This window comes from Balaenoptera physalus (genome assembly GCF_965194825.1).
Source record: "Balaenoptera physalus genome assembly, chromosome: 16".
Classification (NCBI taxonomy): Eukaryota; Metazoa; Chordata; class Mammalia; order Artiodactyla; family Balaenopteridae; genus Balaenoptera; species Balaenoptera physalus.
Genome location: NC_138898.1, coordinates 10,213,730 through 10,228,688, shown reverse-complemented (window position 1 = coordinate 10,228,688; position 14,959 = coordinate 10,213,730). Strand labels below are relative to the sequence as shown.

The window sequence follows — 14,959 nt, the reverse complement described above, 5'->3', positions numbered from 1 at the left end:
GTGCTTACAAAACCTATTCAGAGAGACTTTTCAAACAAGTGTGAAACTGTTCTAAGACTTCACTTTTCACGGGAGTGCTCCTTTTTCCTTTATCAAAACCTTCTTAAAGAGCGTTTACTGATAAAGAAGAGGCGTGATAGAAGATGCTTTCATGATAAGGCAGAGTTTCTCAAGCTAATAACACTGGTTAAGTCCTGCTGAACTGTCATTTACTCTCTGGATTCTCACCATCTCCATAGCTCCACGGAGCCCGGCACAGTGACCAGCTCCCTGGAGAAGCCCACTAGGTCCTTGAAGAACTGAATGAATCCCCTTCTAAGCCAGCAGGCACGCTGGCACGGCGTGGTTTTAAAGAAAACACTCTACATTAAGATCATGCCCGCCAGCCTCAGTTCCCAGAGGCTGATTCTCAACTGCCACTGGTCCCAAGGGATGCCAGTGAGAAAAGGGCGGGCAGCTGAGTAGAAAGGCCTGCTGGACAAAGGGCCCAGGACACGAGCGCTGGGGAGGCTGCCTCCCTTCCCAGCTGCTGAGACCCCTGGACCTGATGGGCGGGCCCCTAGGTGCAGGGGGGTCTTACCGATAAATTCGTGGAGGAACACCAGGGAGGCGATGTAGCAGGCCAGGCTGAGCAGCTCGGCCACCGTCATGAGCCAGTGCCAGGACTGGATGGTCAGGGCCACCATTAGCAGCTCCGTGAGGATCAGCGACGTGAAGGAAATCGCCACGATGTGCACGAATTCCGACTCAAACAGCAGCAGCGCCCCGTACATGATGGTGCTCCCTGCAAGGGCGGAGGGAAGTCTGGCTGGGGAGGGGCTTCTGCTGCCCACGCAGCCCTCCCTGCTGGGAGCCGAGGCCTCCCCCGCCTTCCCCACCGAAGGCTCACCCCGCTCACTCACATCTGACTCCTTTTGTTTTTCCCGTTCAGACATGAAAGGTACCATTTGTTAAAGGAGGTTAATGAGTGGTACTTTATGGAGGTTTGAAAGAGAGGCATCACATTCTAGTTTTCCTACGTTCCCTTTTGGCTGTATATAAGACAGAGTTTATTTTTATTTTATTTTTTTCTTAACATCTTTATTGGAGTATAACTGCTTTACAATGGTGTGTTGGTTTCTGCTGTATAACAAAGTGAATCAGCTATACATACACATATATCCCCGTATCCCTTCCCTCTTGCGTCTCCCTCCCACCCTCCCTATCCCACCCCTCTAGGTGGTCACAAAGCACCGAGCTGATCTCCCTGTGCTATGCAGCTGCTTCCCACTAGCTATCTATTTTACATTTGGTAGTGTAGATACGTCCATGCCACTCTCTCACTTCGTCCCAGCTTACCTTTCCCCCTCCCCGTGTCCTCAAGTCCATTCTCTATGTCTGTGTCTTTATTAATAGAGAGTTTATAATTGCATAGAGAGGGAGAGGAAGAGATAGAGGGGAAAAAAAGGAAAAGAGGCAGAGAGAGTAACTGTCTGGACTGGGTGGAACAAGAAATAGAAATTTCTGTGTATTATTTAAAATGACAGATGTAGTCAGCCGCAGAAGAACAAATACTGTACAATCCCACGTATATGACGGATCTAAGTAGTCACATTCACAGAGACAAAGTAGAATGGTGACTACCAGGAACTGTGTGGAGGAAGGAGAGAGGCATTTGTTGTTGCATGGATACAGAGTTTCAGTTTTGCAAGATGAAAGAGTTCTGGAGATCTGCTTCACAACAACGTGAACATACTGGACACTACTGAACTGCGCACTTAAGAAGAGTTAGACGGTAAATGTTATGCTTTGTCTCCTTTACCCCCCTCCCTGCCCCCAAACACAAAAAATGATAGGGACAACCAAGCGAGACCCTCAAAGAATTACACACCTGCACTGAGGAGAGAAAGGAAAGTGGGGGAGGGTCCAGATAAGTGCATTTTCCTCCAGAATTGCAGGCACCCAATGGGGAATGTCTCACGTTGATCAGAAACACTAGCCGCATGAGATTCCTGCTCAAGAGCAGGGCCAGGAGACCCTGAACCCCAAAACTCCTCAAATGACTGCCTATTACAGTGCTGGGGGTGCAGGGGGTGCAATGAAGCACCACTGCTTGTTATTATGAACAACTTCCATGCAGGATTTGCTTTCTTCAACCAGCTACATACATGTCACTTTGCTATACTTCTCAAAAAGAAAAAAACCCTCAAATTGTTTCAATGACCATTTAGCCTCCTAACAAATTCAACGGTCTACACTTTTTGACCACACATCCCATCAGAAAAAAACACTAAGAATGAATCCCTAATGGACGATGTGGATTTCTAAATTATCCATGTGTACCTGTGCAGACAGACACAGAGAGGTAGCAGGACCACTGTGCAAATATATCAGGTACATTATAAAACATACATGACAACAGAAGTTCTAAAAAGAGGAAAAAATACATACAAAGAGAGGTTCTGACATTTCCTTTTCATATTCCAGTAAGTCGCCTTACAAAGCCTGTACAGTCTGAGGGACCCCCTCTGGAGGCCACAGAAGTAAATATGTTGTTCAAGAACTACAACTTGACTTCAGGAAAAGTATCAGAACATTCCAGAAAGCGACCACTTTTTGTTACAATGACTTGAACACCCCAGCAGGGTTTGATTACTATTAGTTGCACTTTTCTCTGACTTTGTCTCAGTTAAGTGGACAGCACCTCCTCACATGTGTGCCTCTGTGCCTGATGAGCAAGGCCTTAGAACCCGAGGAGGGGGGCTCCCTCGGACACAATGCCACACTCCTTACTGCAACCTCAGGATGCCAGCTGCTTCTCTTTGTGTTCTACAGACAACAGAATGGTGACGTTGACCCTGGGGCCAAGGCCAGAGCATAAGACGACAGGTGGTTTCACCCGTCCTTACCTTGATAGATGCTGATCAAAACCCATATCAAGAATGTCTTGTAGGACAACGGCCGTCCCTGAATGAGAGAGAGGAAGACAGAGCGGGTTAGCGTGTGGGGCTCATCCAGGGCACGAGCCACCGTCAGGCTACCCTCCACCAACCAGACAAGGCAACCTGCCTGTTTTCATCAAAACAGTGGCTCACACACATCAAAATACATTAAAGAAATGACTTTTTTTAAAAGAGAATTGATATTAGATGGAAATATTGGGTTGGCCCAAAAGTTCGTTTGGGTTTTTCCGTAAGATGTTACGGAATAACCCGAACGAACTTTTGGGCCAACCCAGTAAATCTGCTCTTTATCAAAAACCCCTTGAGGACCAACAAATGCAATTACACACACACATTTTTCAGGAGTGTACACAAAAGCATTTCCAGGAACAGACACAAGCTGCAGCTACAAAATGGAACTGTCAGGGGCTTTTTAAAAAGGCATTAGAAGGTTTGTTTTAAAAGTTGACATATCACTGTACAGTTTAATATTCTTTACATGTGCATATCGTACTTTAAGAAAAGACATATACTCCCACGCCTTCCTCTCAAAAGAAAGCCACCAGTTCAAGTGCGTTCACATCAGACATGGAGGGTCTGTGTGAAATATGTTAAAAGAGGGAGGGAGGGAGGGAAGAAGGAAGAAACGATGGATATGGAGGAAGGAAGGAGGAAGGGGCTCAGTGAACCTTGAGGAGATCCTTGTAGAGCTCAGGGTACAGCATGGCAACTTCTGACTTGACATCTTTGTCCAGGACCAGAGAAAACACAGGAAACATGGTATAGATGGTGGAGTACCTGGGAGAAAAAACATCACCACAGGTAATATCCAGCCACTGGAGTACGAGCCACGTGCTGCCCCAGCCTCTGGAGCCCAACTTCCATTCCTTCATTCAACTACTACGTACTGAGCACCTGGTATGCGCCAGGGCCAGTTCGAAGCACTGGAGATTCAAGATGAAAAAAGCAGACCATAACGCCTGCCCTCGGAGAGCTTCCGTGCTGGTCGGTGAGTCAAAAAACAAATTCAGTGAACTATACCGTGTGCTGGAGGTAAAGTGCTGAGGAGGGAAATACAACGGGGAAGAGGGAATGAGACATGGGGTGGGGTGGTGCAATTTTAGAGAGGGTGGACGGGAGACGGGGCATTTGAGAAAACACCCACAAGAGGTGAGGGGGAGGCCATGCCAATATCCGAGGGAAGAGCATCCCAGGCAGAGAGAATAGCAAGTGCAAAGGCCCTGAGGTGGAGGCATGTCTGTCCTGTTTGAAGAACAGTGAGGCTGCCAGTCTGGGTGGAGCTGAGTGGGTGAGGGGGAAAGCAAAGAGATGAGAACCAAGAGGGAAGAGGGGACCAGATCATGGGGGAGCCACATGGAGCACGGCTCAGGGAACCCCTGGTTCTATTCTGGCATGTTCTGCCACTCTTCCAGGACCTGACAAAGGACAGGCCATTTTTCCAATTAGAAGCAGGCAGAATTCCAGTGCCTACTCTCAGGCTGAACATAAGAAGATGGAAGGCATACTTTGTAAGACTCCACTGGGACCAGCTGGCCTCCCTGTGCTTCCCACCTTGGTAACCAGGGGAGCGCCCTGCCAGCATCTCTATCTAGGGCATGTGGTAACCAAACTCCACCTACCTGGGGAATTCAGAGACTGGGCACATCCTCTCAAAAGGTCAAAAGGAACGTCCTAAATTCCAGGTCAGGAACGGGGGGTGGGTTTGATAGCAAACGTGGCAAACGTCCAAGGGACAGCGTGCCTCACAGGTCAGTGGCACACAGTGGCCAAGCTCTATCAGGGGTAACCCGGAGAGAGCAAGGCTCTGGCCGCCTTAGAGACCCACCAGCAGGATGGTCCACTATGGGCAGCCATGGCAAAGAGGGTACTTTCCAGATGCCCCTTCCACTTTTTCTAAGACCCCTCAGTGATTTCCTAAGAAATCACAGTCTGTGAAGCTTCACTCTTGCCTGGTGTGCCAATCAGCTGACAACCTCAGGCTCTCGTGGGCGAGCATTCTTCAACCATCAGGTATGAATGGACCACAAACAGATCGGACACTGCATCCGCAATTTGGTTAAGGGCTTACCAGTTCAAAAACGTATTCATTCAAGAAGGTTCTAAACCAGACTGCCAGACCTGCCTTGACTTGGGGACTGAAGGGTCTTCACATGATGCTTCCTCCTTCTTCTGTGGCATTTTAGGGAGGTTTCATTAAAAATTAACACCTTGCCTGGACTTCCTTACCCAATGATGAGGAATCCTTGATAGAGAGGAACGGAGGCAAAGTAAAACACGGAGGAAAACACAGCCTGTGCCGAGGAAAAAGGAGGATGTTACCAAAAACCATGACCAAAGCCCTTGTGTTTGTATCAGAAAAATAACAGCCATCGCTTACAGAGCACTTATTTTACACCCGCACGGTTACGGTGCTTTAAGTATATTAGCTCATTTAATTACTACAGCAACCCTGTGAAGGAGATACTGTTATCATCATCCCCATTTTACAGATGAGGGAAGTAAGGCACAGAGAGGTTAAGTGACTTGCCCAAGATAGCACAGCTCATAAGGGACAGAGCCAGGAGTCACACCAGGGAGTTTAGCTCCAGGGTCCACTCTCAGCTCCTCTGTGAACATTTATTAAGTTACACAAGCTGGACCTGGAAATACTTTGTATCTGATCTCAGTGAATCTCCAGAAGAACGCATGAGATCAAGTCCTAATATCCCCTACATTTTACAGAAGGGGAAACTGAGCACATAAATGGCCCTGCGGGACTCAAGCCCAGTTCTGTCTCCAGAGCCCACACTCCTGACGGCTCAGAATTACCACCTCTCTGGGTGTACAATCGATAAACGAGTTGGTGGACGTATTGGAAACAGGTAGGGGAAAATATCCTCCACTGTGAGGATATGCACCAGTTACCCTTAGGACCGCAGAGAAGGCTTCACTTCTCATATTACATGTTTCACTCTTCTTGGAAATTTTTACAAAGAGCCCACAACCTGCTACTTTTGCAATTAGACAAAAGCAATAACGATATTTACGAACCACTACTGAAATGTCTGCTTCCGGATTTGGAAAATATTAGCTACTGGCAGTGAAAAGTAGGCTAGGGAGATAAAATCAGGCTTGATGCTCTGTTACTTCCTTCTCTGAACACCTACCCGCCAACAGAAGCAAAGTGACCTCAAAGCTAATTTCTATCAGTATAAAACCTACGGGAGGCCAGGGACAACTGTTGCCTAAAGGCTTTTTAAAAACTGAACGTGGAGGAAAAGGCTGGGCCAGGCTAGTGGTTAAAAAGAGCGTGGGACAGAGACCCCTTCCCCGTATCACCCGCTGTGGGTGTTCGCTTGGCACAGAGCTCAGAACAAACACAGGTGGCATCTAGAGCCATGGTCACGGGCAGCCCCGGCCACACCCGGTCGTGATTTCAGAACTGAAAGGTGAAATCTGTTTTTCAAATGACTTCTCACCCAGGCTGGGCCACTGCACAGGAAGGATGGTTATAAAGACATCAAGAATCTGGTGTTCAGTCTTACAGATCAACACCAGGAGCCTCGTTCTCTAAAAGGGCCAGACTGACCATAAAACCTTCACCCTGGAAAGAGTACCGTGGAAAATAAAAATGCTATGTCTTCATCTATCTAAGAGCCCACTGTCAAGGTGCAATTCGAACGGGACTTGCTCTCAGCCAGTCACTTTCAGCACAGTGGACAGGGTTAAGGGCGTTTTTTTGGCTTTTTTTTTTTTTTTTTTTCCTGCAGCACAAAGAACAATTCCTCATGCTAGAATTTTTTTTTCTGAATCGATGTTCATGGTAACATACAGGCATTACAGAAGTCAGCTCATCCAGGCCAGCTTTTGTGTGTTTGCCCAGGGACAAGCTGATTAATCTCCCAGTGATTAAAACCATGACATTATCCAGTTCCGTTGATGAGCTAACATAAAATAAAAGTACAGATGTGGTCTGATGAACCGTAGCAGCTGTTGGCGTTTAGACTGTGTTGATGAAAATCACTGTAAGCCTCCTTCCCTCATAAATGCAATAGATGCTGAAAACATAACCCCACCACCACCACCAAAGGCATGGATGAGCCAGTGGATGGTGAATTCTCATGTACACCACGCAGCACCACTTGACCCTTTAGGGCAGGGTGTCTTTCATGTATGATTAAACACCTTTCCCACAAAGTAAAACATCACCTTAGGTTTATACATTAGCCTGTTTTGTTTTTATTAATGATGGTAAGGACGCCTTCAGCACCTGATGCCTTATAAAACTCTCTGCTTTTCAAAGTAGCCCTGTCTGAGGAGCAAGGGCCAAGATGCTTGAATGGAGTGATGGAGAGGTCTGATGCCCACTTTACAGGTGGAAAAACTGAAGCCCAGAGTGCTAATGTGACTTGCTCAAGGTCTCAGAGATACCTGATGATATGGGTTCCGAGCTATCCCATTCCTATGTTCTCACCACTTAACTGGGGGTTATTTTTCACCTAAACACCCAAGGAGGAAAGTCAGCCAATAGTTTTTCAACACCCAAAATGTTTCCTTTCCCTCCCTTTGGCCTCCTTCCTAATACAACTTCATTGCCACAGCCTGATGACAGACTTTGAAGGAGCTGGGGAGAGAGAAGATGGGAAAATACCTTACACATTCTAGAATCCTTTTGTGAAAAAGCAAGATGTAACTCCCTGAGAGGACTGACGATTGGGATAACTACGTTGGACCCCCAGCCAGGCTGCACTGGAGGCAGAAGCAAGATGCCCTGGGCTGCGCCGCCCTCGCTAAGCGCCCCCCTGCATGTGGAAGCAGCAGCTGGCCCTGTGGATGGAGGGCAGAGGGGCACACCTGCATTAAGAGCACAGGTACCGGAATCCCCTGCCTGGGTAGACTAAATCCCTGAGAGACACTGCACTGATTTCTCGCCCACACTGAGCCTCAGCCTCCCCATCTGCGGAATGGGCACAGGCTACAGTGAGGACTGCAGGTGAGCCCGCATTGTGAACACTTAGCCTGACGCCCAGGGTACAGGAAGCACTCAAGAAAAGCAAGTTATTCTTCTTTTGTGGCTGCTCTCTGTAGGTCCTTGCTTCTGCATGTGGAAAACTCAGGGCCGGAGTATTCACTCGGCATTTAACTCTGCATCTTTGCCTCTGGTAAACTAAGGATAACAACTCACCCCAATATGAGCACCCGGGTCATTTACACTACCGCCCACTTGGTGCCAAGCCCTGGCAAGGCACCACTGCTAATGCTCACATCCGCTCCGCACAGCAAGCACAGCCTTTGCCCCCAACACAGGAAGGCTTCGGGGCGGCCACTCCAAGCTCTATCGCCAGAATGTGGCGGGGGGTTGGGGGAGGGGCATTGAAACTGGCCAGGCCGGGGTAACAGCTCCGAAGTGGAGACTAATTCTCAGGTCCACGGCAACCACACAGCCGTGCGCACCTGCCCACCCACCTGCATGGTGCTAATGCAGAGGCTCCTGTGGATCACAAACTGGCTGAGGGCGGCCGAGCGCTTGTAGCTATTCCGGCCGTGCACCATGAGTAGCCGGCCAAGGTGCTTGAACTGAGTGATGGAGAAGTCCGCAGCCAGCGAAGCCTGTTTTCCTTCCTAAAATCCGACAAAATTGGGCACCGTCAGGAGCACAAGAGGTCAAGGCACTTTTTTTTTTTTAACAAAAGCAAGAAACTGTAAGGAGATTTTTGAAGAACTTCAATAAAAAGGTTCTTTGGTTTCCAGCTATACACGGTTGGTGGTCTGAGTCTAAATTTGATTTTAAAAGAGGAATTTATTTAAATAAAAAACATTCATAAGCGCAGATACTCATAATCGGGAGGTCAAACGGATCTAGTATTAAGCCTTGGGGGTTGGGCCCAACCCATAATGTGTATCAGAAGCAAAGAATCATTCTAAGATAGGCATTTAGAACTCAGCTCCGTTCAGAGTTAAACATATGGGGGAGGGGGCACAGCTCATGCTACCAACAATACTAAATTGAACATTCCCAAACATACAGCTTTGCATGTTCATAGAACTAGAAATAATTTATAGTGCAGCCATATTATGGGATTCTCTAATTTTAAAAGGTACATGACGGATGCCACTAATGGGACAGATGGACATCACGGCCTCCTGGTGTGATGCGACAGGCAGGCACAAACTCCCCTTATGTACTCCTCACACCAAAAACACAGAACCTGAATCAAATCCATCCGACCCACAGACATCATGGGATGTTCCACAACTGCCCCAATGCTTCCAAAATATCAAAGTCGTGAAACACACCGCCTCCCCCCACAAAAGAGGTGGAGAGAAGTGTTCTCCATTCAAGAAGAGTAAAGAGACACGAAGACGCGGGAATAAATGCACTGCGTGATGCTTCACTGCTTCATGGAGATTTCCTTTTAAACACCTTGAGGACAACTAGGGAAATGAGACCATGAATATTACATAATATTATCGTATCAATGTTACACTTGGGGTGATGCTGTTATTTTGCTTATGCAGAAGAATACACCTGCTGTTAAGAGATCCAAGCTGAAGTATTTAGGGGTAACATATCCGCAACTTACTTTCAGCTGATTCTGAGAAAGCGGGAGGGGTGGGGGGAGGAAGAGCGGAGGGAGAATGCTGCAACTGTTTACAACTGGTAAATTACAGCCAAGAGTAGACAGGTGTTCACTGTGCTATTTCAACTTTTCTGAAGGAGTTACATTTTTCAAAATAAAAAGGTCGAGGCAAGAGTTACATTTTTCAAAATAAAAAGGTCGAGGCAACATACAAAATGGTGGATCGACATGTTCTGATGTATAAAGAGATCTAAGATATAACAGATTCAGGCAAGCTGCATTAAAAAAAAAGCATAGTATAACGTTTTAGATTTTACATTCTAAGTGGAACTAATGTATATACATGTGTAAGATGTGTGTATGCATATATATGTATTTATGTGTGTGTATATATAATATTATATATATACCCATAACTACTAGTATAGGAATAGACAAAAATTCTGGAAGAATAACCAATGTTACTAGTTTTATACCGCCATCTAAAAGAAAGGATGCACTTTATCCATTTCTAAATTGTTTCGGTTTTTTTTTTACAGTGAGCACTTTTTACTTTTAGACTCCAAAAACCAAAGGAATCAGAATATAATTCTGAAGAGTAGGGAAAATGTTTTAGTACTATCAGCATCATGTAAAGAATTCCATCTATTAAACTCAAGTGTGCTTCTTAAAACCTGCATTAAAGGAATCCATACAGATTTCAGACATAACAACTCCTTCAAGGATCACTTAACTCTGCAATTTCAAGTAACTGTCAACTGGATGAGAACCAGAAAACCAGGGAAAAAAAAAAAAGGTGGAAAAGAAAAAACATTTTTGGAAATTCCAAATGCAGGAATGTATGGAAGGAAACACATAAGGGAGCATCTCCAGCCCTCACTCACGGCCTCTGTACTCTTACTTTACACACTGTGCTAACAAACGTGGTGACCAGCCTCCTTGCCTACAGCCACCGCAAGATCACAAACAAGAGAGGGCAGGGTAAACTATACACGGCAGGCACACAGTTGACAGGGAAGAAAAGAAGAAAACTACTATGCTGTAACACACAAACTTAGCCTTTTAATGAGGGGCAAACCACACTGCATTCTTCCATAATCCCCAAGAGATCACCCCACAGTGTGATAATTAACGCTTTTACTGACAACACTCCCAGGAGAGAGTCTGAAGTACATCCGCTGCACCCTAAGAATGTAGCAAAACACCTTAAAAAATTAGGTTTTGGCAAGCAAAGACTCAGCATCTGTCTGTAAGATAACAGTGCTAGGGATCTGTGACCTGCAGATAGTAATACTAGGTAATTATGACACATGATTCCTTATGCTCTGTAATTGTAATCTAGAATTTCCAGAAGCATTAAAGCTGTGTCTTGGAGGGAAAATGAAACTCCAGCTGGTGGAGCAACTCCCAGCTAACGACACAACCACTTCACATCCTAACGACAACCACTCGGCAGAAATTAGCACATACGCCCCCCCACCCCACGGGCTCACCTTTCCCTCGACACCCACACCGCAGTCAGATTCCTGGATCATACTGACGTCATTGCCTCCATCACCTGCGGGTCACCCAGACCAGAGAGAAGAGCCAGGAAATTAGGGAGAGGCAAGAAACATAACCTCGCTTTTCATTGTTACTTTAAATAATCACACACGTGCTGCCTTTCACTGCATGCTAAGTGTCTTTTCTGTTCTGCTCCACTTAATCGCTCCAGCAACCTGCAGCATCAGGTTCTTATTTTACAGGCAGAGGAGCTGAGAGTCAGAGGAACCAGGTGACTGGCTGAGGGTCCCGGCCATTGAGTCATTGAGCAAGGGAACTGTGTCCGTGCCACGTGGGCACTTACAACACCGCACGCCCTGCCTCCAAGGTGTGGGTGTCCCGTCATTATCAGCAATGACAGACGTTGCACGTAGGGAACGCTTACTGTGAGTGCAGCAAGCACTTCTTAAATGCTACTGCCCCTCTAAATCCTCATAGGCACCATGTGAGAGAACCACTGTTACTCTCCCCTTCTACCAACGAGCAGACAGGCTCAGCTGGGGCGAGGAAGCCCTCCGGGACCCTCAGCTAGGAAAAACCAGCAGTTTGGACCCAGATTCCTCTCTGCAGTGTGGTCTTAGCCCCCAGGCATTGCTGTGTCCCATGTCACTGGCAAAGGAAGCGCAAGCTAAGGAGGAAAGCCCTCGGCATGCTTCTCGACTCTTTCTCAAAGCAAAATACTTTAAAAAAAAATAATAATGACAAAAATAGGGCCAAAGGGGGAGGGGGTGTCAATGTTACGCCCTGAATAAAGTGGCCTGGGAACCTGAACACCAGGGCAGCAGGACCCCATCACCCCTGGGGAAGGTCGCTCTGCGCAGCCGCGGCAGCCCTACCTACTGCACACGTGAGTTTCCCCGTGCGCTCCTGGAGCAGGCGTACGATCTGGGCCTTCTGGGTGGGCGCGCAGCGGCAGCAGACCACGGCCGGGCACTGGCAGGCCAGCTCCATGAACTCGTACTCGTAGTACTTGAGGCAAACCTGGCGGGGATCAGGGAGAGGTGGTGCGTGGGCCAAGGCCCCTCCCACACGGCAGCTCCCGGGAGGAGCCTGCTGGCGGGGGTCCCCGTGCCCACCTCCAGGGAGTCTCCGGAGATGACCAGGGCACAGTCGTGCTTCCTGCGGAAGGCGTTCAGCTCGAGGTGGGCCTCGCCGCGGTTGGTCACCTGGAAGGAAAGACAGGATGACGGAGGCCTTGCTCTCCGAAGCTGGTGGAACAACAAGCAGTGGCTTCCCTGCAGCCTCGTGAAGACCATGGCCACCGGCCCAGGACCCCACCCCTCCCCTGCCCCCAGAGCCAGAGCCAAATTAGATCCTGTTTGCTCTGACTCTGTGGGAATCCAGAGGGCCTGTAGGCCAAGCATCCCCTCGCACTTCCCCCAGGATGGCTGTGACCCACATAATAAAAATAAGAGCACAAAGCCACTGTGCTTTCATTCTGTGCCAGGCACTGTGCAAACAAGCACTTTTCAAGCATTTTCACCCCATTTGTTTCTCACAAGGACTCTTCGAGGTGCATGATGATAACAGTTCTACTTTACATCTAAGGAAACTGACACAGGGCAAGATTTGTTAGCCTGGCTACAGTGTCACAGCCCGTCCACTGCAGAGCAGGCCTTGGAAGCCAGGCATCCAGCAGCGGCTTTTCTAAGAAGGACCAGGTGTTAAATATGACACGCTCTGTGGACCATACAGCCTGTCACAACTACCCAACTCTGCCGCTACAGTGCCAAAGCAGCCACAGACAATACGTAAATAGATGGGTAGATCTTGTGTTTAAATAAAACTTTATTTACAAAAACAGGTGGCCGGCACACGGGCCATAGTTTGCAACCCCTGAATTCTAGAGCATACAGTGTGTTCTCACTATGTGCAATAGTTATGTTCTGGAAAGTTGCTGTGAATACTGAATTAGTGATTTTTAAACCACTGCTCCTGGGGGAGATACAGGGCTAGCTAGGCTCCTATGAGCCTCTGGGTTACAATATTTTTGTCCATCAGTCAATACATAACCTCATTTTCTATGTGCCTCTGTTTAAAGACATCTTTGAAAATATGTACTGTTGAAATAAGTCAGAGAAAGACAAGTACTGCATGATATCACTTATATGTAGAATCTAAAAAATAAAACAAACTAGTGAATACGACAAAAAAGAAACAGACCCACAGATATAGAGAACAAACTAGTGGTTACCAAGTGGGAGAGGGAAGCAGGGAGGGGCAAGACAGGGGTAGGGGATTAAGAGGTACAAACTACTATGCATAAAATAAGGGGCTGGCAGAGTCAAGATGGCAGTGTGGGAAGACGCAGAGTTTGTGTCTCCCCACAACTAGGGAACCTGCTGGACGCTGGTGGGGGACCTCAACACCCCAAGAGATGGGAGGCATGCTCAAGCGAACCGGTAAGACGTGGGGGTACTGAGGGGGGAAGAGAAGTGGAGGCCGGACAGGACCGGCGCCCCTGAGGGGTGGCTGAGACGGGGGAGGGGTTCCCACGCCTGGAGGGACCCTCAGGGGCTCAGATGGGGGGGTGGAGTGCACCAAGCGTTTCCCCTGACCAATCGGCCAGGGAAGTCTGCCTGGCTCTCAGGCCGGGTCCTACGCCCTCAGAGGCCCCCTCCAGGCCCCATTGGTCCTGTGGGTGTAGGAAGGAGGCCGGGGGAGAACAGGAGAGGCAGGCGGGAGAGGCCCTTGGGGACTGGAGGAGAGCAGCAGAGGGCGTTTGCCCCACCCACGCGAGCCCTGCTGGGCTCCCAGGTGGGGTCCCCCACCCTCTGAGACCAGAGGCAGGAGGCACGTCTGGGCCCCTTCTGTTCTGTTGAGCCTAAGCCCCACCCCCTACACCCCCAGGGCCTAAGCATAGGCCCTGCCCACCACCCAAACCCCACCCTGCTTAGGCCCCGCCCTCCACAGCCAAGGCCTTTTCCACCTTTTTTTTTTTTTTTTCTCCTCCTCTTTTTTAGTATTGTGGTTCTGTTTTACCTTCTGGTTGTTGTTTCATCTATATTTTTATTTTTATATTCTTTCTAACATATCTGTTAGTTTCCTAGTCTAATTTTATTTTTTACTTTGTTATTGTTCTTTTTTTTTTTTTTTTTTTTTGCCTCCCCACACGGCTTACAGGATCTTGGTTCATGAGCCAGGGGTTGGGCCGAAGCTCCTGTGGTGGGAGCTCCAAGTCTGAACCACTGGACTAACAGAGAACCCCAGACCCCAGGGAATATTCATCAGAATGAGGTCTCCCGAAGGTCCTCATGTCGGCACCAAGACCCAGCTCTACCCAACAGCCTACAAACTCCAGTATTGGAAGCCTCAGGCCAAACAACCAGTAAAACAGGAACACAATCCCACTCATCAAAAAAAAAAAAAAAAGAGACGGCAAAAAAAATATGTCAGAGATGAAGGAGCAAGGTAAAAACCTACAAGACCAAATAAATGAAGAGGTAACAGGCAATCTACCTGAAAAAGAATTCAGACAGTAAAGATGATCATGAATCTCGGAAACAGAATGGAGGCCCGGATTGAGAAAATACAAGAAATGTTTAACAAAGATCTAGAAGAACTAAAGAACAAACAGAGTTGAACAACACAATAACTGAAATGAAAAATACACTAGAAGGAATCAATAACAGAATAACTGAGGCAGAAGAATGAATAAGTGAGCTGGAAGACAAACTGGTGGAAATAACTGCCGAGGAGCAGAACAAAGAATGAAAAGAACTGAAGACAGTCTCAGCGACCTCTGGGACAACAATAAATGCACCAACATTCGAATTATAGGGGTCCCAGAAGAAAAAGAGAAAAAGAAAGGGTCTGAGAAAATATCTGAAGAGATTATAGTAGAAAACTTCCCTAACAGGGGAGAGGAATTAGTCACCCAAGTCCAGGAAGCACAGAGAGTCCCATACAGGATAA

At 47.6% G+C, this 14,959-nt stretch overlaps 1 protein-coding gene across 6 annotated transcripts in view; it reads right to left on the bottom strand.

The window, feature by feature from the left end:
* Window positions 1–14,959, bottom strand: part of ATP9A (ATPase phospholipid transporting 9A (putative)) — a 136,163-nt gene that overhangs the window by 5,212 nt on the left and 115,992 nt on the right. For 2 of the 6 annotated variants that reach the window (XM_082428356.1, XM_082428355.1), the window contains 8 exons: window positions 12,121–12,210; window positions 11,881–12,025; window positions 10,996–11,060; window positions 8,388–8,543; window positions 5,169–5,233; window positions 3,611–3,719; window positions 2,889–2,946; window positions 581–784 (listed from right to left, as the gene is read on the bottom strand). In XM_082428356.1, coding sequence (XP_082284482.1) covers window positions 581–784; window positions 2,889–2,946; window positions 3,611–3,719; window positions 5,169–5,233; window positions 8,388–8,543; window positions 10,996–11,060; window positions 11,881–12,025; window positions 12,121–12,210 — 892 coding nt within the window. Of the gene's footprint in view, window positions 1–580; window positions 785–902; window positions 1,032–2,888; window positions 2,947–3,610; window positions 3,720–5,168; window positions 5,234–8,387; window positions 8,544–10,995; window positions 11,061–11,880; window positions 12,026–12,120; window positions 12,211–14,959 lie in introns of those variants that run through there. The other 4 variants (XR_014254494.1, XM_082428357.1, XR_014254495.1 and 1 more) reach the window with 4 other exon arrangements.